We start from the raw sequence: 26,912 nt of genomic DNA, 5'->3' as shown, positions 1-26,912 counted from the left end.
TCCGGCTGTATATATATGATATGATATGATAACTAGGATGCCTTTAGCTAAACACCCTACTGACCCGCTGAGTTACTCCAGTTTTTTGTGTCTATCTTCACCCTACTGAGAGGCTACGCTTGCCCACCCAAGCAAAGACCAGCAGGCGGACAGGTTCCTTTCAACCAAATCAAAAAAAGCTAAACAATCCTTCAAATGTTCTCCAAGAAAGAAAATCAAGTTGCAAGTTGCAACCTAATCTACTTCCCATTACAAACACACATTTGATCAGAGAACTGAATCCAGTCTTTGAGCAGCCTCCGGAAAAAAATGTGCGCCAAGCATAGTAAATTACAGGAATGTAATCAGTTTTTTTGGAAGGGAGGGGGGTGAAAGACATGGGAGGGGGAAGAGAATGGTGAGGTTACATTGAGAGTGTTTCAAATAGTTGTTGTCTCTCCCCCCACCCTCCATCCCACACAAGCTCATTTTCTCAATGCTAGGAAGGTTTACTTGATAAACTGGTGGTACATAGGTGGAACAAGTATTTTAAATACATAGAAAACCTTTAGCAGACAGCTTAATTATGAAATATTTGTTCCCAGCATTCAGAACTGCAGAAGGGATTGCAGACACATTTATCAACTGCTGCTCACTGAGAATTTAAAAGAATGATGTGCCCCCTTTCATTGAAGAATAATAGTCTTTGTTGCTATCTAACCAGAGGCAGACCATGGCAAGCTCACGGGATTTTAAAACATAACTAAGCTTTTCATTCTTTGAACAGACAGACCCTGCAAATTAAAAGTAGTTTAATGACAAATGGGAAATCCGAGGGGTAACTTTTTCAAAGGATGGTGGGTGTATGGAACAAGCTGCCAGAGGAGGTAGTTGAAGCTAGGACTATCCCATCGTTTAAGAGATAGGACAGGTTGGTAGCGCAGGCAGGTGGGACGAATGTAGCTCGGTCATTGTTGGCCTGTGTGGGCAAGTTGGGCTGAAGGGCCTGTTTCCACACTGTATCACTATGACTATTTCCTAAAATCCTCAAACCTATTTATTTCAGTTTTGAATAGACAAACTGCCAACTGTAGTCAAGACCTTCCGCTTTCGCAATCCTTTGCATGAAACATATTTCTCAATTCTAAAAGCTCAATCATTATTCTGACATTGATCATTTGATCTCAACAATCTCCCCAGCATCTATTGCATTGGGTCATTTTTAAAGCTACCTTACAGTGAAATTATCTGTTAAATAAACCTTTATGCTCTCTAAAAAAGCATGATTGCTGTTTTTCATGGCCCAAGTCTGATCGATTTGCTATTTATTTCACTTGCTGCAAGAACTTCACGTTTTTCCAACTGAGTTATTTTTTCAGACATTTTACTGGAGATGCTGAAATGAGAAGATACCATTATGCTGCTGATAACAGCTCATTCATACAGTCTCTTTCCAGCTGCAGCCCACAAATAAAAAATGTAGTGGTAACCAGATCGCATGTGCTTATTTGAAGAAGTGATCAATGTTATCAGGAAAACTCCTTTGCTTTTCAATTAATGCCATGAAACTTTGTGCTCAATTGACAGGACAGTGAATTGATGGAATGTCATGTCTGAAAGATCTTTATGATGTGGAGGAAGGAACTGCAGCTGCTGTTTTAAACCATAGATAGACTCAAAAAGCTGGAGTAACTCAGCGGGACAGGCAGCATCTCTGGAGAGAAGGAATGGGTGACCGAGGTTTGAGGTCGAGACCGTTCCTCACCGAAATGTCACCCACTCTTTCTCTCCAGAGATGCTGCCTGCCCCCGCTGTGTTACTCCAGCATTTTGTAGCATCTTTATGATACTGCATTGCCTTGTACCATTCAGACTGACAGTTTAGATTAGTTGCAGGCTCTGGAGGGCACTCACACCCCAAAGCTGATGCGACAAGCTTGCTACCTCAGCGAGGCTGATATCACAGAAAATAAACAGGTATTCCTTGGAACTTTCAACTTCCATATAAATGGTCTTTATCAAGAGTAATGCAGCACCAGTTTATCTAAAACACTCAATGCACAATGGAAGAGCAGGATGATTACAAAACAGATTATAAATGAATTACAGCACCTCACCTTGAGATTGGTAACTACACCAGAATAAATACTGTTGCTCAAGTAATCTTTGAACAAATTCCAATTGCAATAAATCTTGGGGGCAAGGCAATGCAGTTCCCACACTCATCCCCCAATTTTTTTAAATCCGTTAAAATGCCAAGTATAGCAAAAGCAGTTGGAATGTTAAATAAATACGTGACTCAATGCCCTCTTGACAAGAACGTGCTGTCCTTACCCAGAATAAGAAACACAAAATGCCAGAGTAACTCAGGTCAGGGAGCATCTTTCGAGAACATGGACAGGTTACATTTCAGGTCAGGACCCTTCGTCAGACTAGCCTTACTCAGTCTGGACATCATATTGTGACAGGTAAGACAATAGTGTACGATGACAATAAATGATAATTCTACAAGACTAAAAAAAACAAATGAAAGACTGCAAAAAGAATACAGTGTGGAGGTCCCTGGTGATGAGCCACGTGTGGTGCGAACCCTCGGCTCCGGGGGTGGGGTCACGGAACTTGGAATGGGGAGGAGTGGCAGCTGGTAGTGGAGCTCCAGGAGGAGTTGAACTGGTTGGGGGTTTGGGGAGCTGTATGGTGCTTGAGGAACAAAGAAGCCTTCGCTTGACAAGTGTCCCGCTTCATTGGCTTTGCTTGACACTCGTGTCCCGCTTCAATAAAGCCAAATAAACTAGAAGATAAAAGTAAAGCTTCCATTCACATACAAATAGTAGCAAAGTTAAATGTTACTTAAGAGTTAGCAACAAAAAATAATTTAATGGGGAAGAAAATTGCTTAACCAAATATTATATCTGCCTTAAAGTTATCAAACTCTACTAAGTAAATGATAACAATTAAAAAATAATACAAGTCCTCAGATCTCAAAAAGGAGGATTGAGGAAGAAAGGAGATCTCAAAAAGGAGGACAAAGACCCATCATTTATTTATTTGCCTCTGTACTCCACAATTTGAGATTTGTAATAGAAAAAAACAGTGCACATTGTCAGATTTCATTAAAGGGTATTTTTATACATTTTGGTTTCACCATGTAGAAATTACAGCAGTGTTTATGCATAATCCCCCCATTTCAGGACACCACAATGTTTGGGGCACATGGCTTCACAGGCGTTAGTAATTGCTCAGGTATGTTTAAATGCCTCCTTAATGCAGGTACAAGCGAGCTCTCAGCACCTAGTCTTTCCCCCAGTCTTTCCATCACCTTTGGAAACTTTTATTGCTGTTTATCAACATGAGGACCAAAGTTGTGCCAATGAAAGTCAAAGAAGCCATTGTGAGACTGAGAAACAAGAATAAAATTGTTAGAGACATCAGCCAAACCTTAGGCTACCCAAAATCAACTGTTTGGAACGTCATTAAGAAGAGAGCACTGGTGAGCTTACTAGTCGCAAAGGCGGACCTCCCAACATTTTTGATTTTACAAATTCATAATATGGCACGTAATGCAACTTTTCAGCAAAAAAAGTATGTATGCCAAATGTTGCGCTACATTCACATGTGAAACAAACTATTATTTCCAATAGTCTATAGTTCTTGGACTACATGTACAATGTCAGGCCTATCATGAGTATATTCTGCTATTTATAGAAAGGTTATTGAACAGAAATACATTGCCTTTTATATGCTGAAGAGAAAACTGAAGGAGGCTAGCCCCCAAAACAAGCATAACCTAAAGATGGCTGCATTACAGGCCTGGCAGAGCATCACCAGAGAAGACACCCAGCAACTGGTGATGTCCATGAATCGCTGACTTCAAGCAGTCATTGTATGCAAAGGATATGCAATAAAGTACCAAACACGACTACTTTCATTTACATGACATTGCTGTGTCCCAAACATTATGGTGCCCTGAAATGGGGGGGGGGGGGGGGGGACTCTGTATAAACACTGCTGTAATTTCTACATGGGGAAACCAAAATGTATAAAAATGGCCTTTATTAAAATCTGACAATGTGCACTTTAACCACATGTGATTTTTTTCTATTAAAACACTGAATTAGAATATCTGAAAAATCGAAAGCATTCCATGCAGTACGTATTCAATGCTTCCACATTAACATTAATTGAAGATCATCCCAGGGCTCCTTCGTCATTTACAATTGACATTAATGATTTAGATGAAAATGACAACCACATTGTGCAAGTGATACAAACCAAGCTGAGAGCAGAACTTAACAGAAAAAATAAGTATCTCCATTTTCAGACAGGTGTACAGTTCAAGAGATGCAGAAAGTAAACAGACAGATGAGAAATTTATTTGCTTAAAGACAGACAATTATGGTGACCCAGAAAGAATTAAAACAATTTGTTTGTGTTAGAGCTGCTGCACAAATTGAACACCATGAGAGGACATTCCTTCAGACAGAAAACAAATTTCTTTCAAGCTTCTTCAAGAAGAATGGCAAAAGAGACCAAAAGCTGTAATAATTCTGCAGGTGAACATTAAAATTCAACCAAAAATGTTTCTAGTGTTGATTTAAAATACTATCAAAAGAAAAGAAAATGCTGTAAACCATGTACAATGGTTGTGGCTACGCAATATATAGTAATGTTAATTAAGGTGCAGGGGGAAAACAAGAAACAAGTCTAAATTATGCACTGCACTCCATGAGGTTACTCATTGGCTAGTTTGCCACCTACATGGCTGCCAACATGTACTTACAGTTTTAGTCAGCTTAAAACCTTTTAATGGACAATGTTAAATAATTATTGATTAATCTCAATAAATTTGATGCCCATGTATAGTCTATTAAAACAGTTTAAGCACCTCATAGGAAACTAAAATATACGGAGCTTCAGTGAGGAATTACTATTTCAGCAGACTGCTTGACCATTTTCAAAGTTGGAGGAAGCAGGTTTGCAGAGCAAAGCTCCACCCTCAGAAGAAAATGGAGTCAAAACACTTAAGTAAACTCAAATCGACCTCGTTCAAAGGTTAGTCTTGATTTGCCCACTTCAAAACCGTGTCTCATACTGATCTGTCACAGAACAATTTCCAGAGATGCAGAAAGTGAACAGGCAGATGAGACTGAAGAAAGGTATCGGCCAGAAACATCAGATCTATATTCTCTAGAGATGCCACCTGACCCAGTATGTTACTCCAGTACTTTATCTTTTTGTTTGAGTACAAGTTCTTTGAGTACTCATTTTGTTTGAGTACAAGTTGAGTTTGAGTTACCTGTCCATTTCATAAGGTCATATATGCGATAGGAGCAGAACTAGGCCATTCGACCCATCAAGTTTACTACTCTGCCATTCGATCATATCTTTCCCGCCTAACCCCATTCTCCTGCCTTCTCTCCATAACCCCTGACACCCATATTCAGACCTCCCAGCATTTGATTTTACAAATTCATAATTTTGATGTCCAAAATTTAGAATTTTACATCAAAATTCATAATATTGCATGTAATGTAACTTTTCAGCAAAACAAAAAGTATGCACGCCAAATGCTACATTCACGTGTGAAAAACAACTATTATTTCCAATAGTCTGTAGTTCTTGGACTACATGTACAATGTCAGGCCTATCATGAGTATATTCTGCTATTTATAGAAAGGTTATTGAACAGATACTTTTTGCAACACAAAGAAAACATTGTTTTTTTTCTTTCTATTTTGCTTTTTCCTTACACATCTCAATTCTCTTGGTATTGAATAAAAGAACAATGGTCATAAAATGTATGACTAAGTTATGAAGAAAGAGTTGATATATGCAACTCAACTAAGCATACGGAAGGATTTCATAGCGCGCGCCTGTGACATTACAATGCTGCAAGTGCTTTATGGACATCCAGTGAAAGCCATTGAATACGACTTCCCACTAGCAAAATAGATTCTACACTAAATCTTCATGAACAGCAATAGTCTGCAATAGTTAAACAGAAACAAATTTACAAGCTTAGGCAATACCCAACAGACCTCTGCAATGTAAAGCAAGACAATCATGTATATATAGAATACTGATAGAATACTGATAATGGGCCTGGCCCTGCAGTAGAGCCAACTTCTTGTGTGAGGGACTGGTGTGGACCTGGACACTGGGATGCTAGAGAAGAAATTGCATGCATCCTAGCTGAGCTATATGGATCATCATTAGACATGGATCATGTGCCGTAAGACTGGAGGGTGGCCAATGTTGTGCCTCTACTTAAGAAAGGCTGCAAGGAAACGGTTGGGAACTATAAACCAATGAGCCCAAGATCTATGGTAGGCAAGTTGCTGGAGAGAATTCTGAGGGATAAGATATAAGTGCTTTTCGATAGACAGGGGTTGATTAAGGATGGTTATCTATGTGGGCGATTGTGTCTTAGAAATCTGATTGAGTTTTTTGATGTAAGCAAAAAGATGAGTGCAAAACTGTAGATGTTGTCTATATGGACTAAGCAAGGCATTTGATAATATTCTGCATGGTAGGCTACTCTGGAAGGTTAGGTCACATGGGATCCTGGGAGAGCTAGCCGATTGGGTTCAGAATAGAGAATAGGCATCATGGAAGGAAGCAGAGGGTGATGGTGGAAGTTTGTTTTTCAGACTGCAGGCTTGTGTGCTGTAGTGTGCCTCAAGAATCACGTTGAGCCCTTTGCTGTTTGTGGTTCATATTAACGATTTAGATGAGAATGTAGAAGTGTGAGGTGTGTCAATTTGGGAATCTAGGGAAGGACTTACACACTGAATGGCAGGGCTCTGGGGAGTGTTGTAGAGCAAAGTGATCTCAGAATGCACCTTCAATGCCTTGAAAGTGGTGTCACAGGTAGAGTAGGTGGTCAAGAAGACTTTCTGTACATTGGCCTTTATCAGTCAGGGTACTGAATATAGAAGTTGGGATGTTATGTTACAGTTGTACAAGGCACCAAATACTAGAGGGCATAGCTTTCAGATGAGAGGTGCAAAGTTTTAAAGGAGGTGTGCAGGCAAGTTTGTTTTCCACCCACGGAGGGTGGCAAATACCAGGAACATGGTGGTGGAGACAAATTCTGGTATGCCTTTAATTAAGTGGTTGAAGATTAAACTGACATTTTGGTCAGGTACGTGGATAAGAAACATTTAGAGGGATACGAGCCAGACCTGGGAAAATAGGACTAGGCCAGATGGTTCATTTGGTCAGTGTGGAGAATTTGGGCTGAAGAGCCTGTTTCTATATTTGATTTCCTTAAAAAATACAATCTAACTAAATACAGCCTCTTTGCACTAATAATTGCTAGCCAAAGCCAAAATCTGCCATGTCACTGTTTAAGAGACCATTCAATCCCACCAGCTGTGTTTAGTTTAGAGATACAGCATGGAAACAGGCTCTTTGACCCACCGAGTTCCTGCCGACCATCGATCACCCATTCATGCTAGCTCTGTTATCCCACTTTCTCATCCATTCCTTACACACCGGGGACAATTTACACAGGCCAATTAACCAACAAACCCACACGCCTTTGGGATGTGGGAGGAAACCCACGCGGTCACAGGGAGAAGGTGCAAACTCCACACAGACAGCAATCCGAGGTCAGGTTCGAACCCGGGTCTCTGGCACTGAGGCAGCAGCTCTACCAGCCGTGCCATCCATGACGGCATTGCAGCTGGTGATGAAGGGGGATAGGATGGATAGTAAAAACCATTTTCCCATGGTGGATGTGTCTAAGACAAGAGGCTACAGGTTTAACATAAAAGGAAAATGGTTAAGAGGGGATCTGAGAAGTATTTTTTTCACACAGTGGTCGGAGCCTGAAACATGCTATCTGAAAAGGTGATGGAGGCAGAGACTCTCACAACATTTAAAAATCACCTGGACACGTATCTGAACTGTCAAGGCATAGAAGCCTGTGGACTTAATACAAGTCAATAGGGTTAGTGTAGATAGGTTCAAAGGGCAGTATGAACATGGTGGGCTGAAGAACCTGTTTCTGTCCTGCATGGTTCAATAACTATGACTCCATGGCCTAAGAAAATCCCACATTGCTAGCATGTTTTTGTTTTCTGAATTTGATGAATTCTCACCGACAATATCGACTTTATATAGGAACTTTTAACACCAGCTGTGTTCCGAGGCCACTCACAAGATCTTAGAGTAACTCCCAAAACATGTATACCCAAGAGCCCAAGACAAGACATTAGCTAGGAAGCCCAGGTCATTAGCATGTCATGTTGCAATCCAGTCCAGAAGTTCATAAACTTACTTGATAGTCCCTGGGGTTCATCCATTCCAGGAAACTGCTATTGTTTCGAACCAGAGGTCAAGTGAATAGAACACACCTATTCCCAAAACAGCGGCACACACCCACTCCAAATCTCCTGTTAAAATGTAGACAGATTGAAGTTTCTAAATTTCTATTTCTTCTTCTCCATCCTGAATAACCAGATGAAAAATCTTTTTGCATTTCTTCTCTAATCCTTCTTCTGATTTATTTAAATGTCTCAGGTTTTTATATCCCACTACTGAGGGAAACAGGCACTTCCCATTTACTCCATCTAGGCTTCCAAATTTTAGCCATCTCAATTGAGTCTCCCCTGTTATAAAGAATATAACCCTTGTATATTGACTCATTCCTTGGTCATATTTTTCACTCTTGGAACAAACTCAGATCTAGGTACCTTCAGAATGTCCAAAGTGTCCCCCACTGGAGTTGACTGCTGGATGCCCACATGTGAACTTTCAATAGCAAAGCTAAAATGGTTTTGGACTGTCACAGGTTCATTGCAATTGACATCAATTTGATACTGGCCACTTACATTAAATATCCACTTAAAGATCCATCAAGTCAGTTTGAAGCCAATTAGTTAAACCCAAAAAATCCTCTCAAAATTTCCACCTTACATTCAAGTTCTCACTAAAGTTGTTTAAGTGCAGAGATTAGCACCTTGGGTCTTTTCCAGTTGTCACTTTGAGGACTCCGTCTATTTAGCGGAGTGAGGGGGTATGGGGAGAAGGCAGGAACGGGGTACTGATTGAGAGTGATCAGCCATGATCGCATTGAATGGCTTGAAGGGCTGAATGGCCTACTCCTGCACCTATTGTCTATTGACAGTTGTTCTTGAAAGGGTTTTGATGATGCCCAGCTGCTTACCTCATTTCTTGGTCCAAAACACTGACAAGCTACTTGAACACAAAACGATTTATCAGACACACATCCTATTACACATTTTCACTTTTACATATAGGTTACCAGTGATCTTGAATAGCAATTATCCTCTTCTCTCTCCACCTAAATTTTTTAACTAGGGCATTGAAACCAGATGAAAACTTCCAGCTTGATCCCAAGCCATTTAGCATTAATTTGGGCATGCCAGGATCAATCTTATTTTCACACAGATAAATATCAGACTCAGCAACAGAGGGGCTAAACATAACACAGTATATAGCACAGGAATGCGCTTTTGCCCCATGACGTCTGTAACTACCATGATACCAAATTAAATTAACATCATCTGCCTGTGCACGATCCACACAACTGGATTTCGTGCAATGTTCATTTGCCTGTCTAAATACCTCCTAAATGTCACTATTGGGTCCACTTCCATCACTACCCCGGCAGGACATTCTAGGCATCCACCAGTCTGTAAGAAAAAGCACTTGCCAAACTCATCCCCTTTAAACTACGCCCCCCCCCCCCCCCCACACACACACCCCTGTGCCCTCAAGTATTTAGCATTTCTACTGTGGCAGACTAAATTTGCCTAACAATTTTATAAACCCATCTGGTCCACCTTCAGCCTCTGACCCTTCTGAAAACAACAATTCAAGTTTCCTAAACTAATTATGTCACAATGGTCTTTGGCGATTTCTGACCAAGGAAGCTAGGGATGGGCAAAAAAAATCAAAGGTACAGAATGATGTAATGCTGAGGCTCTATAGGCACTGGTCAGGACGCATTTGGAGTACTGTGAGCAAATTTGGGCCCCATATCTGAGGAAGGACGTGCTGGCTCTGGAGACAGTCCAGAGGAGGTTTAACAAGAATGATTCCGGGAACAAGTGGGTTAATATATGATGAGCATTTGACTGTACTGGGCCTCTAGTCACTGGAGTTTAGAAGATTGAGGGGGGACCTCATTGAAACTTACAGAATAATGAAAGGCACAGAGTGGATATGGAAAGGATGTTTCCACTGGGAGAGAACAGAACCAGAGTTCATAGCCTCAGAATTAAAGGGGGCGCTTTTAGAAAGGAGGCGAGGAGGAACTTCTTTAGTCAGAGGGTAAATCTGTGAAACTCATTCCCACAGAGGGCTGTGGAGGCCAAGTTATTGGATATTTTTAAGGCAGAGATAGACAAATTCTTGATTAGAACGGGTGTCAAAGGTTATGGGGAGAAGGCAGGAAAATGGGATTAGGAGGCAGTGATCAGCCTGATTGAATAGCGGAGTAGACGCGATGGGCCGAATGGTCTAACGTTACTATAACTTGTGAACTCAGCAGGTCAACAAAGCATGGTTTCTTTCCCCAGCTAATATGAACATTCTGAGATGGTATGCACGACTCAGCAAATCAGCACATTCCAACACCAATGTCCAGATCTACACCCAAGCACTACTATATGTAGCAGGATGGTGCGACTGACGTATGATGAAAGAATGGGTCGACTGGGCTTGTATTCACTGGAATTTAGAAGGATGAGATGGGATCTTATAGAAACAAATAAAATTCTCAGAGGATTGGACAGGGTAAATGCAGGAAAAATGTTCTTGATGTTGGGGGAGTCCAGAACCAGGAATCAGTTTAAGAATAAGGGATGGGCCATTTAGGACTGAGACGAGAAAAAACCTTTTCACTCAGTTGTGAATCAGTGGAATTCTCTGCCACAGGAGGCATTGGAGGCCAATTCACTGGATGTTTTCAAGAATTAGATTTAGCTCTTAGGGCAAAAGGAATCAAGGGATATGGGGAAAAAGCAGGAACGGGGTATTTGATTTAGATGATCAGCCATGATCATATTGAATATTATGCTCTGGCTTGAAGGGCTGAATGGCCTACTCCTGTACCTATTTTTCTATGTTTCCATTCTCCAAACAATTCTTCCAGGACAAGTAATATCTCTAAACATCTTTATGAAAGCAGTTATTCCTATTCATGGCAAGATTAGAAAACCATTTTCGATCAGAAGCTATTCAATCATTTGAGACAAGTGGCTGATTCTGTACCACAATTCTATTTATCCATTCAGTTGCCTCGTCCCATTGCTGGAGAAAAAACAAAATCACATCAGCTAATTAGGAAAGAAATAACAGACTAGAAATGTTGTAGGCACCCCCTTTGAAGGCAAAAATGGCTGCAATCCTGGTGCTAAATTTACTGTCTCCCATTCACGGCAAGGGAGAAACACACCTTGAATTTATACTTATTAAAAGAGTGGCCCACAGCATAATCTGAAATACCAAGGCGGCTCCCATTTTTTAAAAAAAACTGCTGGCGTGGCTACCAGCAAGAAACTAAATGCACGAAAATGCCGGAATGTTCTCATTACAAAGTCAAGCCCATTTACTTCAGTGAGCAGAGAGTGATTTGAGCATGTGGGGAGAGTGGGAGAGACTGGTTGGTGCCGGTGGCCAGCAGGTAACTCCCTCCCTCCCCTCCCCTCCCCCCTGACTGACTGTGCTTCACTCGCTGCTCTGCGGCAGCGGCCGGGTAGCCGAGGGAGGGATCTCTCCACCTTCATCGGATGGGGAGGGCGACCGGCTGGGAATTAAAACACACACAAACACACAAAACTCTTCGGAACCGCTGTTAGTTTGCAAGGGAATGAAACACGCACGAGAAATTAAGCGTTTTAACATCGACGACCCGTCCCCTCGTCTCAAAGTCACGTCACACTTGTTCTTTACTTCAGATCAGTAGCTTCAAAAGATTCAGAGTCAGAGGGGTCTCCTCACAAGCGGGGGGCAGCAATGCCAGACCTGCAGCCGAGGATGCAATGGCAATGGCAATGCCGAGCTGTATTTGCAGCCACCCCACCACCACCACCCCTGCCTTGGCCAACACCCACCCACCCAGCCTGCCTGCCTGCCTGGCGCCACCATTTTGAATGAACAATAGTCAGGAGCCACATTCAACCTCTGTTTCGGTGCAATGCAACAACACCTCAGTTGTACACGTCTCGCCGCGTTACATCTCGGATGTTAGAGGGACCTTTGGGCGAGTCTAAAACACTTTTTTTTTTAAATCCGGGCTCGGGAGGAAGGGAAAGGGTGGGGTGTGGGGAAGTAACTTAAACTAATGCAGCAGCACCGAGACTTGCCGCGAAGGGCGGTCATTGCAATGGGGGGGGGGATGGGGAAGTGCTTAAACTAATGCAGCAGCACCGAGACTTGCCGCGAAGGGCGGTCATTGCAATGGGGGGGATGGGGAAGTGCTTAAACTAATGCAGCAGCACCGAGACTTGCCGCGAAGGGCGGTCGTTGCAATGGATGCAGCGACCACTCGGCGACACGTTAGGACATTATTGCAGCCGTTGCTCACCCTTTCCCTCGCCTGCCGCTCGCCGTCCAGCTCCCTCTGCAAATGCTCAGCCCTATCCTCTGCGTCGTCCGCCTGCTGCTGCAGGAACTGGATTTTTCTCTTCACGGTATCAATCGTCGCTGAATTGCTACCAGACATGACGGCGTTTGCTTTGCTTTGCTTTTTCGCCTTCGGGAAGGAAATCGCAGGCGAAACGTGGAACAGACTCTTCTCCTCTCTCGTCTCTCCTCTCTCTCGCGTATGCAAACGATTGCAATGTAGGTAGGGAGGGAGGGAACTGGCTCCGACGCGACGGTTGCACGGAAAGACCAGAGCTCCTCGGGTCCTACAAAGCGCTGGGGCAGGTAACTAAAGTCACCGAGCACTCACTCGCTGCTGCTACTACTACTCCACCAACAAGGCAAGGCAAGGCTAGGGCGTGAACCGCCGGAAATTCCTGCGTAGCGCTCTTGTCCAAGCGGCCCTCGCTCGGAGAGTGGGGAGGGGAGAGTGGGGAGGGAGGGACTGCAGGCTGGACGCTTCGGATCCGGCCCGCTGCTGAGCACACGCCTCCTTCCAGCGGAGAGATGGAAGTGAAGGCAGGGCCGGGGCCGGGGCCGGGCCGGCTCTAAATAAATTAGACAATAGGTGCAGGAGTAGGCCATTCGGCCCATCGAGCCAGCACCGCCATTCAATGTGATCATGGCTGATCATTCTCAATCCTGCCTTCTCCCCATACCCCCTGACTCCGCTATCCTTAAGAGCTCTATCCAGCTCTCTCTTGAATGTATTCAGAGAATTGGCCTCCACTGCCCTCTGAGGCAGAGAATTCCACAGATTTATAACTCTCTGACTGAAAAAGTTTTTCCTCATCTCTGTTCTAAATGGCCTACCCCTTATTCTTAAACTGTGGCCCCTGGTTCTGGACTCCCCCAACATTGGGAACATGTTTCCTGCCTCTAACGTGTCAAACCCCTTAATAATTTTATACGTTTCGATAAGATCCCGTCTCATCCTTCTAAATTCCAGTGCATACAAACCTAGTCGCTCCAGTCTTTCAACATATGACAGTCCCGCCATTCCGGGGATTAACCTAGTAAACCTACGCTGCACGTAGGTCTTAGGTCTTAGAAACATAGAAAATAGGAGCAGGAGTAGGCCATTCGGCCCTTCGAGCCTGCACCGCCATTCAATATGATCATGGCCGATCATCCAACTCAGTAACCTGTACCTGCCTTCTCTCCATACCCCCTGATCCCTTTAGCCACAAGGGCCACGTCTAACTCCCTCTTAAATATAGCCAATGAACTGGCCTCAACTACCATCTGTGGCAGAGAATTCCACAGATTCACCACTCTGTGTGAAAAAAAACGTTCTCATCTCGGTCCTAAAAGACTTCCCCCTTATCCTTAAACTGTGACCCCCTTGTTCTGGACTTCTCCAACATCATGAACAATCTTCCTGCATCTAGCCTGTCCAACCCCTTAAGAATTTTGTAAGTTTCTATAAGATCCCCCCTCAATCTTCTAAATTCCAGCGAGTACAAGCCGAGTCTATCCAGTCTTTCTTCATATGAAAGTCCTGCCATCCCAGGAATCAATCTGGTGAACCTTCTCTGTACTCCCTCTATGGCAAGAATGTCTTTCCTCAGATTAGGAGACCAAAACTGTACGCAATACTCCAGGTGTGGTCTCACCAATGCCCTGTACAACTGCAGCAGAACCTCCCTGCTCCTATACTCAAATCCCCTCGCTATGAATGCCAACATACCATTCACTTTCTTCACTGCCTGCTGCACCTGCATGCCTACTTTCAATGACTGGTGTACCACGACACCCAGGTCTCGTTGCGTCTCCCCTTCTCCTAATCGGCCACCATTCAGATAATAGTCTGCTTTCCTGTTCTTGCCACCAAAGTGGATAACCTCACATTTATCCACATTATACTGCATCTGCCATGCATTTGCCCACTCACCTAACCTATCCAAGTCACCTTGCAGCCTCCTAGCATCCTCCTCACAGCTAACACTGCCCCCCAGCTTCGTGTCATCTGCAAACTTGGAGATGTTATCCCAAGCAACGTTACAGTGCCGAATTAAACGTGGATTAAATGAAATGCACTCTGCTACACCTTTACCTGCTGACATTCAATAAATATTTTGCAAAGTTTTCATGTTTTCCATGAGGATCGATCGTGAGAGAACCTTGCTTTGACGACCTTGCAAAGATTTTGGATGATAAAGGCCAGGCGGATCTGATTATCATGGAACTCAGTAAGGCGTTCGATTCCCTGCCCCACCGACCTTCGCCACATCATGGGAATTGCACGTTGAAGTGGATTGAGTCTTTCCTTACAAACCGTCACCAACAGGTTGTGTTGGAGGGTGTTTCTTCCTACAGAACTACAGTCTCATCTGGGGTTCCCCAGGGTACAGTCCTGGGACCCTACTGTCTTTGGCATATATCAATGATCTGCCTTCCAAGGTCCACTCAAAGGTTAGACTCTTTGCGGGTGATTGTATTCTCTATATGAGAATACGACCCATGGAGGATTCGGAGAGACTCCAACAAGACCTTGATGCTTTAGTCAAATGGGAAGGAGATTGGCAGATGTCTTTCAATTCTTCTAAGTGCTTCAGTATGAGAGTCACCCACAAGATGAATCCAGTTACCATGAAGTATCAGATGGGGCACTCCACCGTGGAAGAGGTGAAACATTATCCCTACCTGGGAGTGGAACTTAGCAGATTTGAAATGGTCTACTCACATCAACCAAACAACCACCAAAACTAACAGAATGCTGGGATTGCTGAAGAGAAATATTTACTATTGTAACAACAGACCAAGTTGGTAGCTTGCAAGACTCTGATAAGACCCAAACTTGAGTATTGCTCCGCGGCCTGGGATCCTCAACACAAAAAGCCTGGAATCCTCAACACAAAACAGATGGGGACAAGTCAGAAAGAATTCAAAATAGAGCTGCGAGGTTCACCATTGGTGATTACAGTAGGGAGACCGGTATCACTAAAATTCTTGCTGATCTAGAGTGGGAAACTCTTCAAGACCATAGGACCAAATTACGCCTGACGACCATCTATAAAGAAACGCACGGGTTTATTCCAAGCAACATCAAGAGTCATTTTCAATCTGCAAATTCATCCAGACAACTCCACCACTGGCCATATCTTCCCATCCCCTCCCCTCTCTGCGTTCCGCAACGACCGTTCCCTCCATAACTCCCTGGTCCACTCGTCCCTTCCTACCCAAACCACCCCATCCCCGGGCACTTTCCCCTGCAACCGCACGAGATGCAACACCTATCCCTTTACCTCCCCCCTCAACTCCATCCAAGGACCCAAACAGTCTTTCCAGGTGAGACAAAGGTTCACCTGCACCTCCTCCAACCTCGTCTATTGCATCCGCTGCTCTAGATGTCAACTTATTTACATCGGCGAAACCAAGCGCAGGCTCGGCGATCACTTCGTTCAACACCTGCGCTCGGTCTGCATTGACCAAACTGATCTCCCGGTGGCCGAGCACTTCAACTCCCCCTCCCATTCCCAGTCTGATCTTTCTGTCATGGGTCTCCTCCAGTGCCATAGTGAGGCCCACCGGAAATTGGAGGAACAGCACCTCATATTTCGCCTGGGCAGCTTGCAGCCCTGTGGTATGAACATCGACCTCCAACTTTAGATAGTTCCTCTGTCCCTCTCTTCCCCTCCTTCCCAGATCTCCCTCTATCTTCCTGTCTCCACCTATGTCCTTCCTTTGTCCCGCCCCCTGACATCAGTCTAAAGAAGGGTCTCGACCCGATACGTCACCCATTCCTTCTCTCCCGAGATGCTGCCTGACCTGCTGAGTTACTCCAGCATTTTGTGAATAAATACCTTCGATTTGTACCAGCATCTGCAGTTATTTTCTTATACCAAAGACCAGGCAATCGGGGGTTTTCAAATACAACATCAGCCCAACAAGGAAAGACTGTTAAAGGTATTCACTGTACCCAAAGACAATTCGTGAATGGAATCATCTCCACCATGACATTTGCACTGCATCCACTTTGGTGGTAAGAACAGGAAGGCAGATTATTATCTGAATGGTGTCAAGTTAGGAAATGGGGAAGTACAAAGAGATCTGGGTGTCCTTGTTCATCAGTCACTTAAAGTTAACGTGCAGGTACAGCAGGCAGTGAAGAAAGCTAATGGCATGTTAGCCTTCATGACACGAGGAGATGAGTATAGGAGCAAAGAGGTCCTTCCGCAGTTGTACAGGGCCCTAGTGAGACCGCACCTGGAGTACAGTGTGCAGTTTTGGTCTCCAAATTTGAGGAAGGACATTCTTGCTATTGAGGGAGTGCAGCGTAGGTTCACTAGATTAATTCCCGGAATGGCGGGACTGGAGCGAGTGGGCTTGTATACACTGGAATTTAGAAGGATGAGAGGGGACCTTATTGAAACATATAAGATTATTAAGGGATTTGACACGCTAGAGGCAGGAAACATGTTCCTAATGTTGGGGGAGTCCAGAAGCAGGGGCCATATTTTAAGAATAAGGGTAGGCCATTTAGAACAGAGATGAGGAAACCTTTTTCAGTCAGAGAGTTGTAAATCTGTGGAATTCTCTGCCTCAGAAGGCAGTGGAGGCCAATTCTCTGGATACTTTCAAGAGAGAGTTAGATAGAATTCTTAATGATAATGGAGTCAGGGGGTATGCGGAGAGGGCAGGAACGGGGTACTGATTGTGAATGTTCAGCCATGATCGCATTGAATGGCGGTGCTGGCTTGAAGGGCCGAATGGCCTACTCCTGCACCTATTGTCTATTGACATTAAGACCTTCAAGACCAAGTTGGAAATAATCGATATTAAGACATTGACCTTTAAGGCCCACTTTAATATTTAATTGCGACTTGGCACATGACCCTCCTAACATATGCGACAACCAGTGATGGTGATTATACGTCAAGATACTGATACAGAACGTTTTAAATATTAATGTGCTGGAGGAAAGCGGGTCAAGCAGCATCAGGGGAATTATATGGGCAGAGTACGTTTCGGATTGGGACACTTCTTCAGTCTAAACCTTTAACAGTCCACGATGAAAGATCGATCCACATTCCTCTTCCCCCATCTCCGTCCCTTTCTTTTCTTCACGGATATTTTATTTATAGTGTACATGATTTGATTAAAAATTCAATCTGCTTTTATCAGATTTTTCGGGTAATGTAACTGATTTGCAAAATCAAATCTGCTAAATCTCTGCCTCGGGTTGTGTTGATTGTTTGAAAATGATTTACCGCTTTATCTTGAGTGAAGACAACTGTTTTTTGTATTTTGTTTGTCAGGGAGGGGTTGACATTGGTTTAGCTTATCTTAAATCCCCCAGTTTACCTTGTTGGTATATTGTGAAATTATTTCCCCCTGTAGTTTAGTTATAAATAATGTGAGATGACCTTGTAATTTATACTGTGAGCTGATCTTTGACTCTGCTCTAGGGGAAAAAGTCCAAGAAAAAATAACCCTGTTCCAGAGCATTGTTTCACGTGGATGCTGACATGGGTTTCAGTGCTATCCTCTGATGCTAGTGGTGCCAAAGTCATCGCCCACAAATGCAGCTTGAGATTTTCAGGCAAAGTTCATAACTGCACTACAGGATAAAGGAATATAACTGCTACACAGTTATTGGATATAATCCAGAGACCTGGAATGTAGACACAGATTCAAATATCAAATATCATCACTGCAGTTGTGAAATTTAAATTTAGGTAATAATCTGACCTTTTAAGAAATATGCATCTTAATAATGATGAATATAAAACTACATTCAAAGTCTCTCTGGTTTATGAATATCCTTCATTCTTCCCCAGCCTGACATGTGCAACTCTTAAATTATCACCGAAATCCTGTCCCAACGGCAGTTCTGACCTACCCGAGAGGTACAAAGGAGAGTGAATGTAGCCCTGTGAGTCCTCAACATTGACTTGAGTTCCCATTGAATACATCAGATCAAACCTAGGTAAGAAATCCCCCTCCTGCTTACAACCTGATTTCCTCCCTCAACTGATCAAAGTTTGTTCTTACATGTTGAACAATGCTTGTACGAAACACTGACATAGAATGGATTTTGGTTGGAGACTTAATTGTCCATCACCAGGAGTATGACAGGACATAGATACCTGAATGGTCTGTGGTAAGTATTGAACAAACACTGGAGAGAAAATATTTGGCCTCTTTCTCACTGATGCCCCTAGGGCAAACCTATCCATCGTTTGTCAACATTGGTAGATGTGATCTCCACGCAAACCTTGTGAAGATTGAGTCCTGTCTTTATGTTGAGAACATCCACTATCTTTACATGTGACACTATAATAGTGCAAAATGAGATTCCTAATAGATCCATAGCTCAAAACTAGACAACCAAGAGGCATTATGCAGCAGCAGATATATACACAAGCACAAATTATGATCCCTTACTGTGCCGATACAATCAAAATGGTGGATCAAATCTGGTTCACTGGGAGGGTAAAATGGCATGCCAATGGCTTTTAAAGTTGAGAGGTTGACCTAGTGAAGTTCTAACAAAAAAACTGTGTGTGCACTAAAAGCAGCATGCAATAAACAGAAAAAGACACAAAGTGCTGGAGTAACTCAGTGGTCAAGCAGCATCTCTGGAGAACTTGGATAGGTAACATTTCAGGTTGGGACCCTTCTTCAGACAGGATGCAATAAACAGAACTAAGTAATCCGAGATCAATGGATAATATCAATTGTTCTGTCACATTTAATTATAAAATGCTGGTGGTCAACTAAGCAGCCTTGGGAGGAGAAGGCATTAAGAAAATTTTCATCATGACTTGCACCTGTTTGAAAAGTAGGTATGATGCAGGATTTTAAAGGATCTGGAGAAACAGAGTTGGCTGAAGCTGTTGCAATCACATCCAGCTAGAAGTGCAGAGTAAATGATCTGTCTCAGCTTCCTCCTGAGAACCATCGCTAGCACAGAACCCAATTTTCAGCCCATTCCATTCACTCCAAGTGATATCAAGATGTGGGTGAGGCCAGAGGATATGAAAAAACGCTCAGGGACTAGATGGAATCCAGCTGATGCCAAGATAGATCCAGTTGCTTCCAGACCAATGATTGGAGTCATGCATTGCACAAAGGAAGATGATTATGATGGTTGAAGATCAATCATCCCAGCTCAGCCATCTTCATCTGCTTCATCAATGACCTTCCTTCCATTGTTAGGTCAGAAGTGGAGATGTATGCTGCTGATTGCACAATATTAACAATAAGGGGTAGGCCATTTAGGACTGAGATGAGGAAAAAGATTTTCACCCAGATGGTTATGAATCTGTGGAATTCTCTGCCACAGTAGGCAGTAGAGGCCAAGTCACTGGATCTTTTCAAGAGAGTTAGAATTAGCTCTTAGGACTAATGGAATCAAGGGATATGGGGAAAAATCAGGAATGGTGTACTGATTTTAGATGAACAGCTATGATCATATTGAATGGCCTACTCCTGCATCTATTTTTCTATGTTTCTATTCCATTCCTTGTGCAACTCCACAGTAAATGACCAAATCCATTCCTGCAACACTACAATACAAACCTCGGCAAAAGTCAGATGTGTCAAAATGGTAACTAAAAAGCTTTTTGGATGATATTCAGCCCTGATTCCTTTAGGTAACACCTGCTGGCTGGTTTTGTAAACTTCACCAGAGTTCTACTGCGTTATTATGCAGGGTTTTATAGGAGTTGGAGAAAGGGGGTTAGAACAGGAATTGCAGGACATGGAAAGGCAGTGTAGCTTGCACATAGGGTGATAAAGAGATACACAAAGAGGTGGATTCAGAGTGTTGTTAAATCAGTGGAATTGTCATCTAAGAATTCAAAATCAGAAACTCCTTGAGCACTGACAGGATGAACTAGTTGCAAATAATATGACTCATCAAGGAGGAAGGATGGTGTCAGTAATGAGGATACAAATTGTCATGGTTGACAATTTAGTTCTTCGTTTAGCTAATGGAAACTCACTCATCTAAAACTGGATGTCTGAAAAACAGTTGAGTAGTTCTTCGACATAGGGAGCAGTTAAACAAAGTTATCTATGTGACAAGATACGAGGACAGTTGTTCATTTGGAGAAAGCAGGATCAAATGGTGTGCTGTAATGGCAAAGGGGATAAGGACACAATGGAACACAAGAAGGTGGGCACACAAGTGCAGGTTCACCTTATTTGCAATGCAATGTCTGGGGAACATGATGACAAGAATTCAAGACTTGAATAACCTTTCTATGTCCAAGGCACGGAAAGTATCCTGTTACATTCTCGAGACTTTTCATGAAGGCATGGTGTGATTGTGAGAGCGACCTTATGTAGTGGGCCACCCCTAGATACCCTCAGTGAGGTCGCTGTTTACTAAGGTTATGAGCTTCTTGCAAAGTACACAAGAAAACACCAATTTGGCATTAGATAACATTGTATTTAAAGGAATGAGTAGGATGTGCAAACATTTACATTATACGATTTACCACTGTCTCATTGAAATATCACATCTGGTGAAGGAAGATAATGAAATTAGGTGAGATTGTATTTTTAAGACTTACTTAGTGGGACAATAAAGGAAGGATGTTTGTGGAAACAAGGAATTGCAGATTCTGGTTTACAAAAGAGGACTCAAAGTGCTGGAGTAACTCAGCAGGTCACGCTGGAGTAACTCAGCAGGTCACTCTGGAGAACATGGATAGGTGATGTTTTGGGTCAGGACCCTTCCTCAGACTGGAAAGCTGTATACTATGCACTGTTTCATTATATCTCAGAAACATACTAAAGTACTTCATGCAGTGGCTTAATATGAAATGCTACAGGAGTCATTTAAGTAAACACAACATCTCAAATGCAACAATAAATAGGTCCCGACCTTAAAATGTCATCTATCACTTTTCTCCAGATATATTGCCTGACCCGCTGAGTTACTCCAGCATTTTGTGTCTACCTTCGATTTAAACCAGCATCTGCAATTTTTTTTCCTACACCATGACCTGCAGAATGACAGATCAAGTGCCGGAAGGTGAGATTAGTTTAAATCTGTATTTCCAACCAGTGCAGATACAATGGCCCCAACAGTCTCTCTCTGTGTCAGAAATTTGCCATTGTTCTATTCTTGTCAACTCCCAAGGCAGCAAATGCATGAATGTGCGTTTTGGCACAAGATAAGTTGAGGCGGGACCGGAGTTACGCTGTATATTGAAGTTGGTGTTCTTGGTGATGGGATCAATATGATATCAGACACTTTGAGGGTCTGATTTGATTTGCCAGAGGATATAATACAATAGGTGGCTGGGTAATGGTCATGGTCGTATTTAATGGCAGGGTAAGTTTGAGGTGCCAGGTGGTTTGCTCCTGCTCCTATTTTCTCAAGTTGTGAATAATGGAAGAAAGTCCATGGGGCGTTGGGGGAGGAGGGGCGAAGAGTGAGGTTGGAGAATGGTTTGATCAACCATGTCAAAGAATCAGGGGTGAGATATGCTAACAAGAAATTTGTCACAAAACTAAAATTTAAAACTAAAGTTAAAGCTTGAGTTTAGGGTTGGATGTACAACTATACTCATTAACTCCCGGATCTATCCTCATAATCTTTGTGTTAGTAATCCTCTTTTTTCTTTGCTCTCTCTCTATTAGTTTATAGACTTTTTTTCCAGCCTCTTTTCATCTTTATTTTTTCTTTAAAAATTTAAAAATTGAAGCTATGCAAGAACTCTATAACCAGTTTGTCGTTTATTATTATTTGTACATATGCTTTAAAAAATTAAAAATTAAAAAAAGAAATTTCATCCAAGTCTGGTGGGAAAGAAAATTAGGTTAGAACTGTTAACAAGATGCACACATATTTTGTCCGTGACAATGTAACAATGGATAGTTCAGGTTTTAACGACATTGATCAGGGAAAGAGATTTTTTGATTGAGGGATTGGTGAAGATCATAAATCTAAAGATCGTGGAAGCAGCTCTAGAGACAAGCCAAACAAAAAAGCAAAGTTATCGGTAATGAGGCAGATATGGAAACAATTGGGCAACAATTTGAGTGGAATATAGTGAGGCTGAAGTGGTAAGGCGAAGATGAGTTTAAAGAAAGGACATTAAGTGATACGATCTAAACAAAAATGGAAACAGGGCTGGACTACCAAAATAATAAGGGAAACTTTGGCCATGAGGAAAGGAACTAAGCAGCAGAGGTAACCACAAGTACTTCCTGAACCAAGCAGCAGAAGTAACAGAAGCAGAAGGGTGGTGCAGAGGTGGAGCCTCTGCCCACAGTGCTGGAGACCCCAGTCGATCCTGACAACAGGTGCTGTTGGTGTGGAGTTTGCACGTTCTCCCTGTGACTGCATGGGTTTTCTCTGGGTGCTCTGGTTTCAATAGACAATAGGTGCAGGAGGCCATTCGGCCCTTCGAGCTAGCATGTGATTCAATGTGATCATGGCTGATCATTCTCAATCAGTACCCCGTTCCTGCCTTTTCCCCATACCCCCTGACTCCGCTATCCTTAAGAGCTCTATCTAGCTCTCTCTTGAATGCATTCAGAGAATTGGCCTCCACTGCCTTCTGAGGCAGAGAATTCCACAGATTTACAACTCTCTGACTGAAAAAGTTTTTCCTCATCTCAGTTCTAAATGGCCTACCCCTTATTCTTAAACTGTGGCCCCTTGTTCTGGTCTCCCCCAACATTGGTTTCCTTCCACATTCCAAAGACATGCATGTTTATAGGTTAATTGGCTTCTGCAAATTGTCCCTAGTGTGTAGGATGTGAAAGTGGGATTACATAGAACTAGTGTGAATGGGTGATCAATGGCCAGCATGGATTGGCTGGGCTGAATGGCCCGTTTCCATGCAGTATCTATAAAATAAAATAAACAAACAGATGACCTCTGTCTAGATGACCAGAAAGTCATCTGGTTGGTTTTAGAAAATAAGAAAAAGGCAAAGATTATATTTACATTCACTGTTGAATAATGACTGTTTTGGCAAAGATATCAGAACCTGATACATCTTTTATATTTTCAAAACAGATCTCCATCATAGATATATATATATCATAGTTATTCTCCATTATAGATATTCAAGTCTGTATCCATTGGATCTAATGGAGCAAAGAGTGAGGTTTTATCAGGAGCAGTGACCAGAAAAAATAACATTAAGGGCATCAAAGTTAGAGGAGATTGTGTGATTGGACGCAAATGTCATCATGATCAGCCAATCAATAAATTTGTTGCTTGGATGGCAGTTACGAGATGGTTTCAGATAATTTATCATAATTTACAATTGTAATTGATGCAATCCTTCACATACTCACCTATCGCAAAACTTTATATGTGATATTGTTTCAATTTTCAACACATTAGAAATTGAAGCCATAATTGATAGTAGAAATATGAATTGAAATATCTAGTAGAGGTTGATGTCAATGGAATTACTTCCAAAAATAGGTCCTATTATATTCCTTAATTTTGCTTACAATTCTGATTGTCTTTCAATTGGAAAATAGGTGGTTAATTTTACCGTCAAGAGTTCCGAGCAACACCACTAATCATTTACCCATTACAATGTCTTTAACATTGTAAAAAGAACATTCCAAGATGCCCTTAATAGAGGACATGAACAGGCATTGGAACTAAACTAAAGAAAGACTCAAATTGATGGTGTAGGTAGATGGCAGCTTTGGAAGTTAGCTGGTCGGCCAAGGGAAAGTGGGACATGGTAGGGCAACCAATTGGATGGTCCTACAGTTAATAATAACGACAACGATAAATTCTACATATTTGTAACTGGAGGTGATGGACAAAAAGATCAGTAGGTGAGGTTTAAGAGGATCATTTGGTGCAGAAGATACCACTCCATTGATGAGCAGAATGATAGAATAGATCCATTGTGCATATTTGTAGTAAAACCATACATATATAAACACATTTAATATCTCACTATATACAATGTATTCTGGATATAGATCCCACAGTGCAGATTTGGCAACAGTGAATTGATTAAATGGGCCGAGTTATAAATAGGTTTCCATTTTGTAAGCGACTTCCATTAATTCAGTTGTATAGACTTTTGGTCAAGTCATTGGCTATTAATCAGGATTCAACAGTATTGATATTTCCAGCATGCTAGTGAAAATAATGGATATTCCCAAGAGGCTTAACTAGTTCATGATGGATGGGGTTTGGGTTTTGAGATTCCCATTTCACAGCTGATTGTTTGGTAAACTAATAGGTGGTTGGGTAATGTTTTTTAAATATTTTGCAGAATACCATGTTTGCTTCTGCATTAGATGTATGTTAGCAACTTTGGGAAATTTTGCAATGTGTCCTTTTGAACCAAGAAAATACATTTATTGAATTTGGTTCTCTAAACTATTGTGTCAATTAGGAAAAGTAGTCCAACCATGACTTTCAAGAGGAATGCTTTACTGCATGAAAAGGCTTATAAAATATCCATAAAAGCAATTTGCCCAAGGATTGGGAAACTTAGAAGTCTACTAAGGAGCACAAAGATATTAAGAGAAAATTTAGAAAATGAGAGCAGGTTAACCAAAAACATTTTTTTTAAAACAGACTGCAAGAGCTTCTTCTTCTTAGGCCCCCTCGGTCATGGCTGACCATGGGTGATGCATCCTAGTTGGCTGACCATGGGTGATGCTTCCTAGTTGGCTGCTTGCTCCACACCTCGGCTAGAGCAGCGTCGCTTGTGGCTGAAGAGACCAATGCGGGAGTGACAGTCTCTGTCGCAAAGGTCACATTTGTGTGTGGACTCTGGTCTGAAGTTGCTGCGCTCCTTTCCGCGTGCCCACTTTTCTGCCGCTGCGTTCATCAGTTTCTCTTCCCCCGTTTTGAGATGTTAGTTCAGGGTACCTCTCCACCTTGTACGGTCAGCTGCAAGGCTCTCCCAGGACTCCACATCGATGTCGAGCACCTTCAAATCTCTCTTGCAGACATCCTTGTAACGTAGCTGGGGGCGGCCGATGGTTCTCCTCCCAGATGTTAGCTCTCCATAGAGGATGTCATTTGGAATACGGCCATCCTCCATGCGGTGGACATGGCCCAGCCACCGCAGCCTGCACTGCCTGAGTAGAGTGTACATACTCGGAAGATCAGCGTGAGACAGAATCCCGGTGTTGGACACTCTGTCTTGCCAGGATATACCCAGGATATGGCGGATGCTTCTAAGGTCGAATGTGTTAAGTCTTCTCTCCAGTCTGGCATATGTAGTCCATGTCTCACTGCCGTACAGCAGCGTGCTGTTGACACAGGCGTTGTAGACTGCTATCTTTGTCTTCACTGTCAGCTTTGGATTGGTCCACACTCGAGTTGTGAGTCGAGCAAGAGTTGTAGCTGCCTTCCCGATCCTCTTGTCAATCTGTGTCCAAGGAGAGGTTGTCAGTGATGGTGGAGCCGATGTACCTGAACTGATGGACGGCATCGAGTTCGTAGTAGTTGATGGTGATAACAGGCGGTGCCTCTGTACCCTGTCCCAGGACGTTCATCTTCTTCAGGCTGATGGTCAGCCCAAAGTCCTTGCAAGCCCGATAGAAGCGGTCCATCAATGACTGTAGTTCCAGCTGGGTGTGGGACACAACTGCTGCATCATCGGCGAACAACATGTCTCTGATGAGAGCTTCAATAGAAGCAAGAGCTTCTTTTGACATATAAAAAGGAAATTAAAACCAAAGCTAATGTAAGTCCTCTACAACCCGAGATAGATGGAGAAATTATATTGGGGAATAAGGAAATGGCACAGAAATGAAAGAAATGTATTGTGCACAGTAGGTTAAGCAGCATCTATTGAGAGAGGAGAGAGGAAAAAAACAGAATTCATGTTTGGAATCAATGAATTTGACTGTTTTTTCTTCACAGCAGACGTGCTAAGTATCTACTAAGTATTTGTTGCTTTTATTTCAGATTTACAGGACCTGGATTTATTTTATTTTCATAGAAATATATTATGTTGGTCCTCGTGGAAGAAGGTATGGAAAACCTCCCAGAAATAGTGTAGAGTAAATAAGGTGCTCAAGGAAATTAGCATTAGTTAAAAAGAAGAATTAGAATTGGAGAAGTTAATGAGACGTTGAAAGGTATTAGTGTTCACTGGATTGATTCCCGGGAGAGGAGGTTTGTCATATAGAATATAGAAAAGTACATGACAGGTACTGTTTAGCCCACAATGTCTCTGTTGAACATGATACCATGACAAATTTCATTACCTATTCCATATAATCCAAATCCATATCCCTCTATTCTCTGCATATCATATGAAAAGACATTAGACTCGGCCAGTACTTTAAAAGAATGAGAGGTGATCTCAACATTCAATACAACATTCTTAAGGGCTTGATGTTTCCCCT

General features: G+C 42.5%; 1 protein-coding gene across 8 annotated transcripts in view; it reads right to left on the bottom strand.

Moving 5' to 3' along the window:
• Positions 1-26,912, bottom strand: part of LOC144591171 (tropomyosin alpha-4 chain-like) — an 87,131-nt gene that overhangs the window by 40,597 nt on the left and 19,622 nt on the right. For 2 of the 8 annotated variants that reach the window (XM_078395675.1, XM_078395725.1), the window contains exon 1: positions 12,538-13,038. The exons of 4 other annotated variants lie outside the window; for them this stretch is intronic. In XM_078395675.1, coding sequence (XP_078251801.1) covers positions 12,538-12,675 — 138 coding nt within the window. In that variant the 5' untranslated portion in view covers positions 12,676-13,038. Of the gene's footprint in view, positions 1-12,537; positions 13,042-26,912 lie in introns of those variants that run through there. 2 more of the 8 variants (XM_078395780.1, XM_078395641.1) reach the window with 2 other exon arrangements.

This window comes from Rhinoraja longicauda, chromosome 1, assembly GCF_053455715.1.
Source record: "Rhinoraja longicauda isolate Sanriku21f chromosome 1, sRhiLon1.1, whole genome shotgun sequence".
In the NCBI taxonomy this organism is placed as follows: domain Eukaryota; kingdom Metazoa; phylum Chordata; class Chondrichthyes; order Rajiformes; family Arhynchobatidae; genus Rhinoraja; species Rhinoraja longicauda.
Note: the sequence above shows the minus strand (reverse complement) of the source record. Positions and strands in the feature narration are given on the sequence as shown.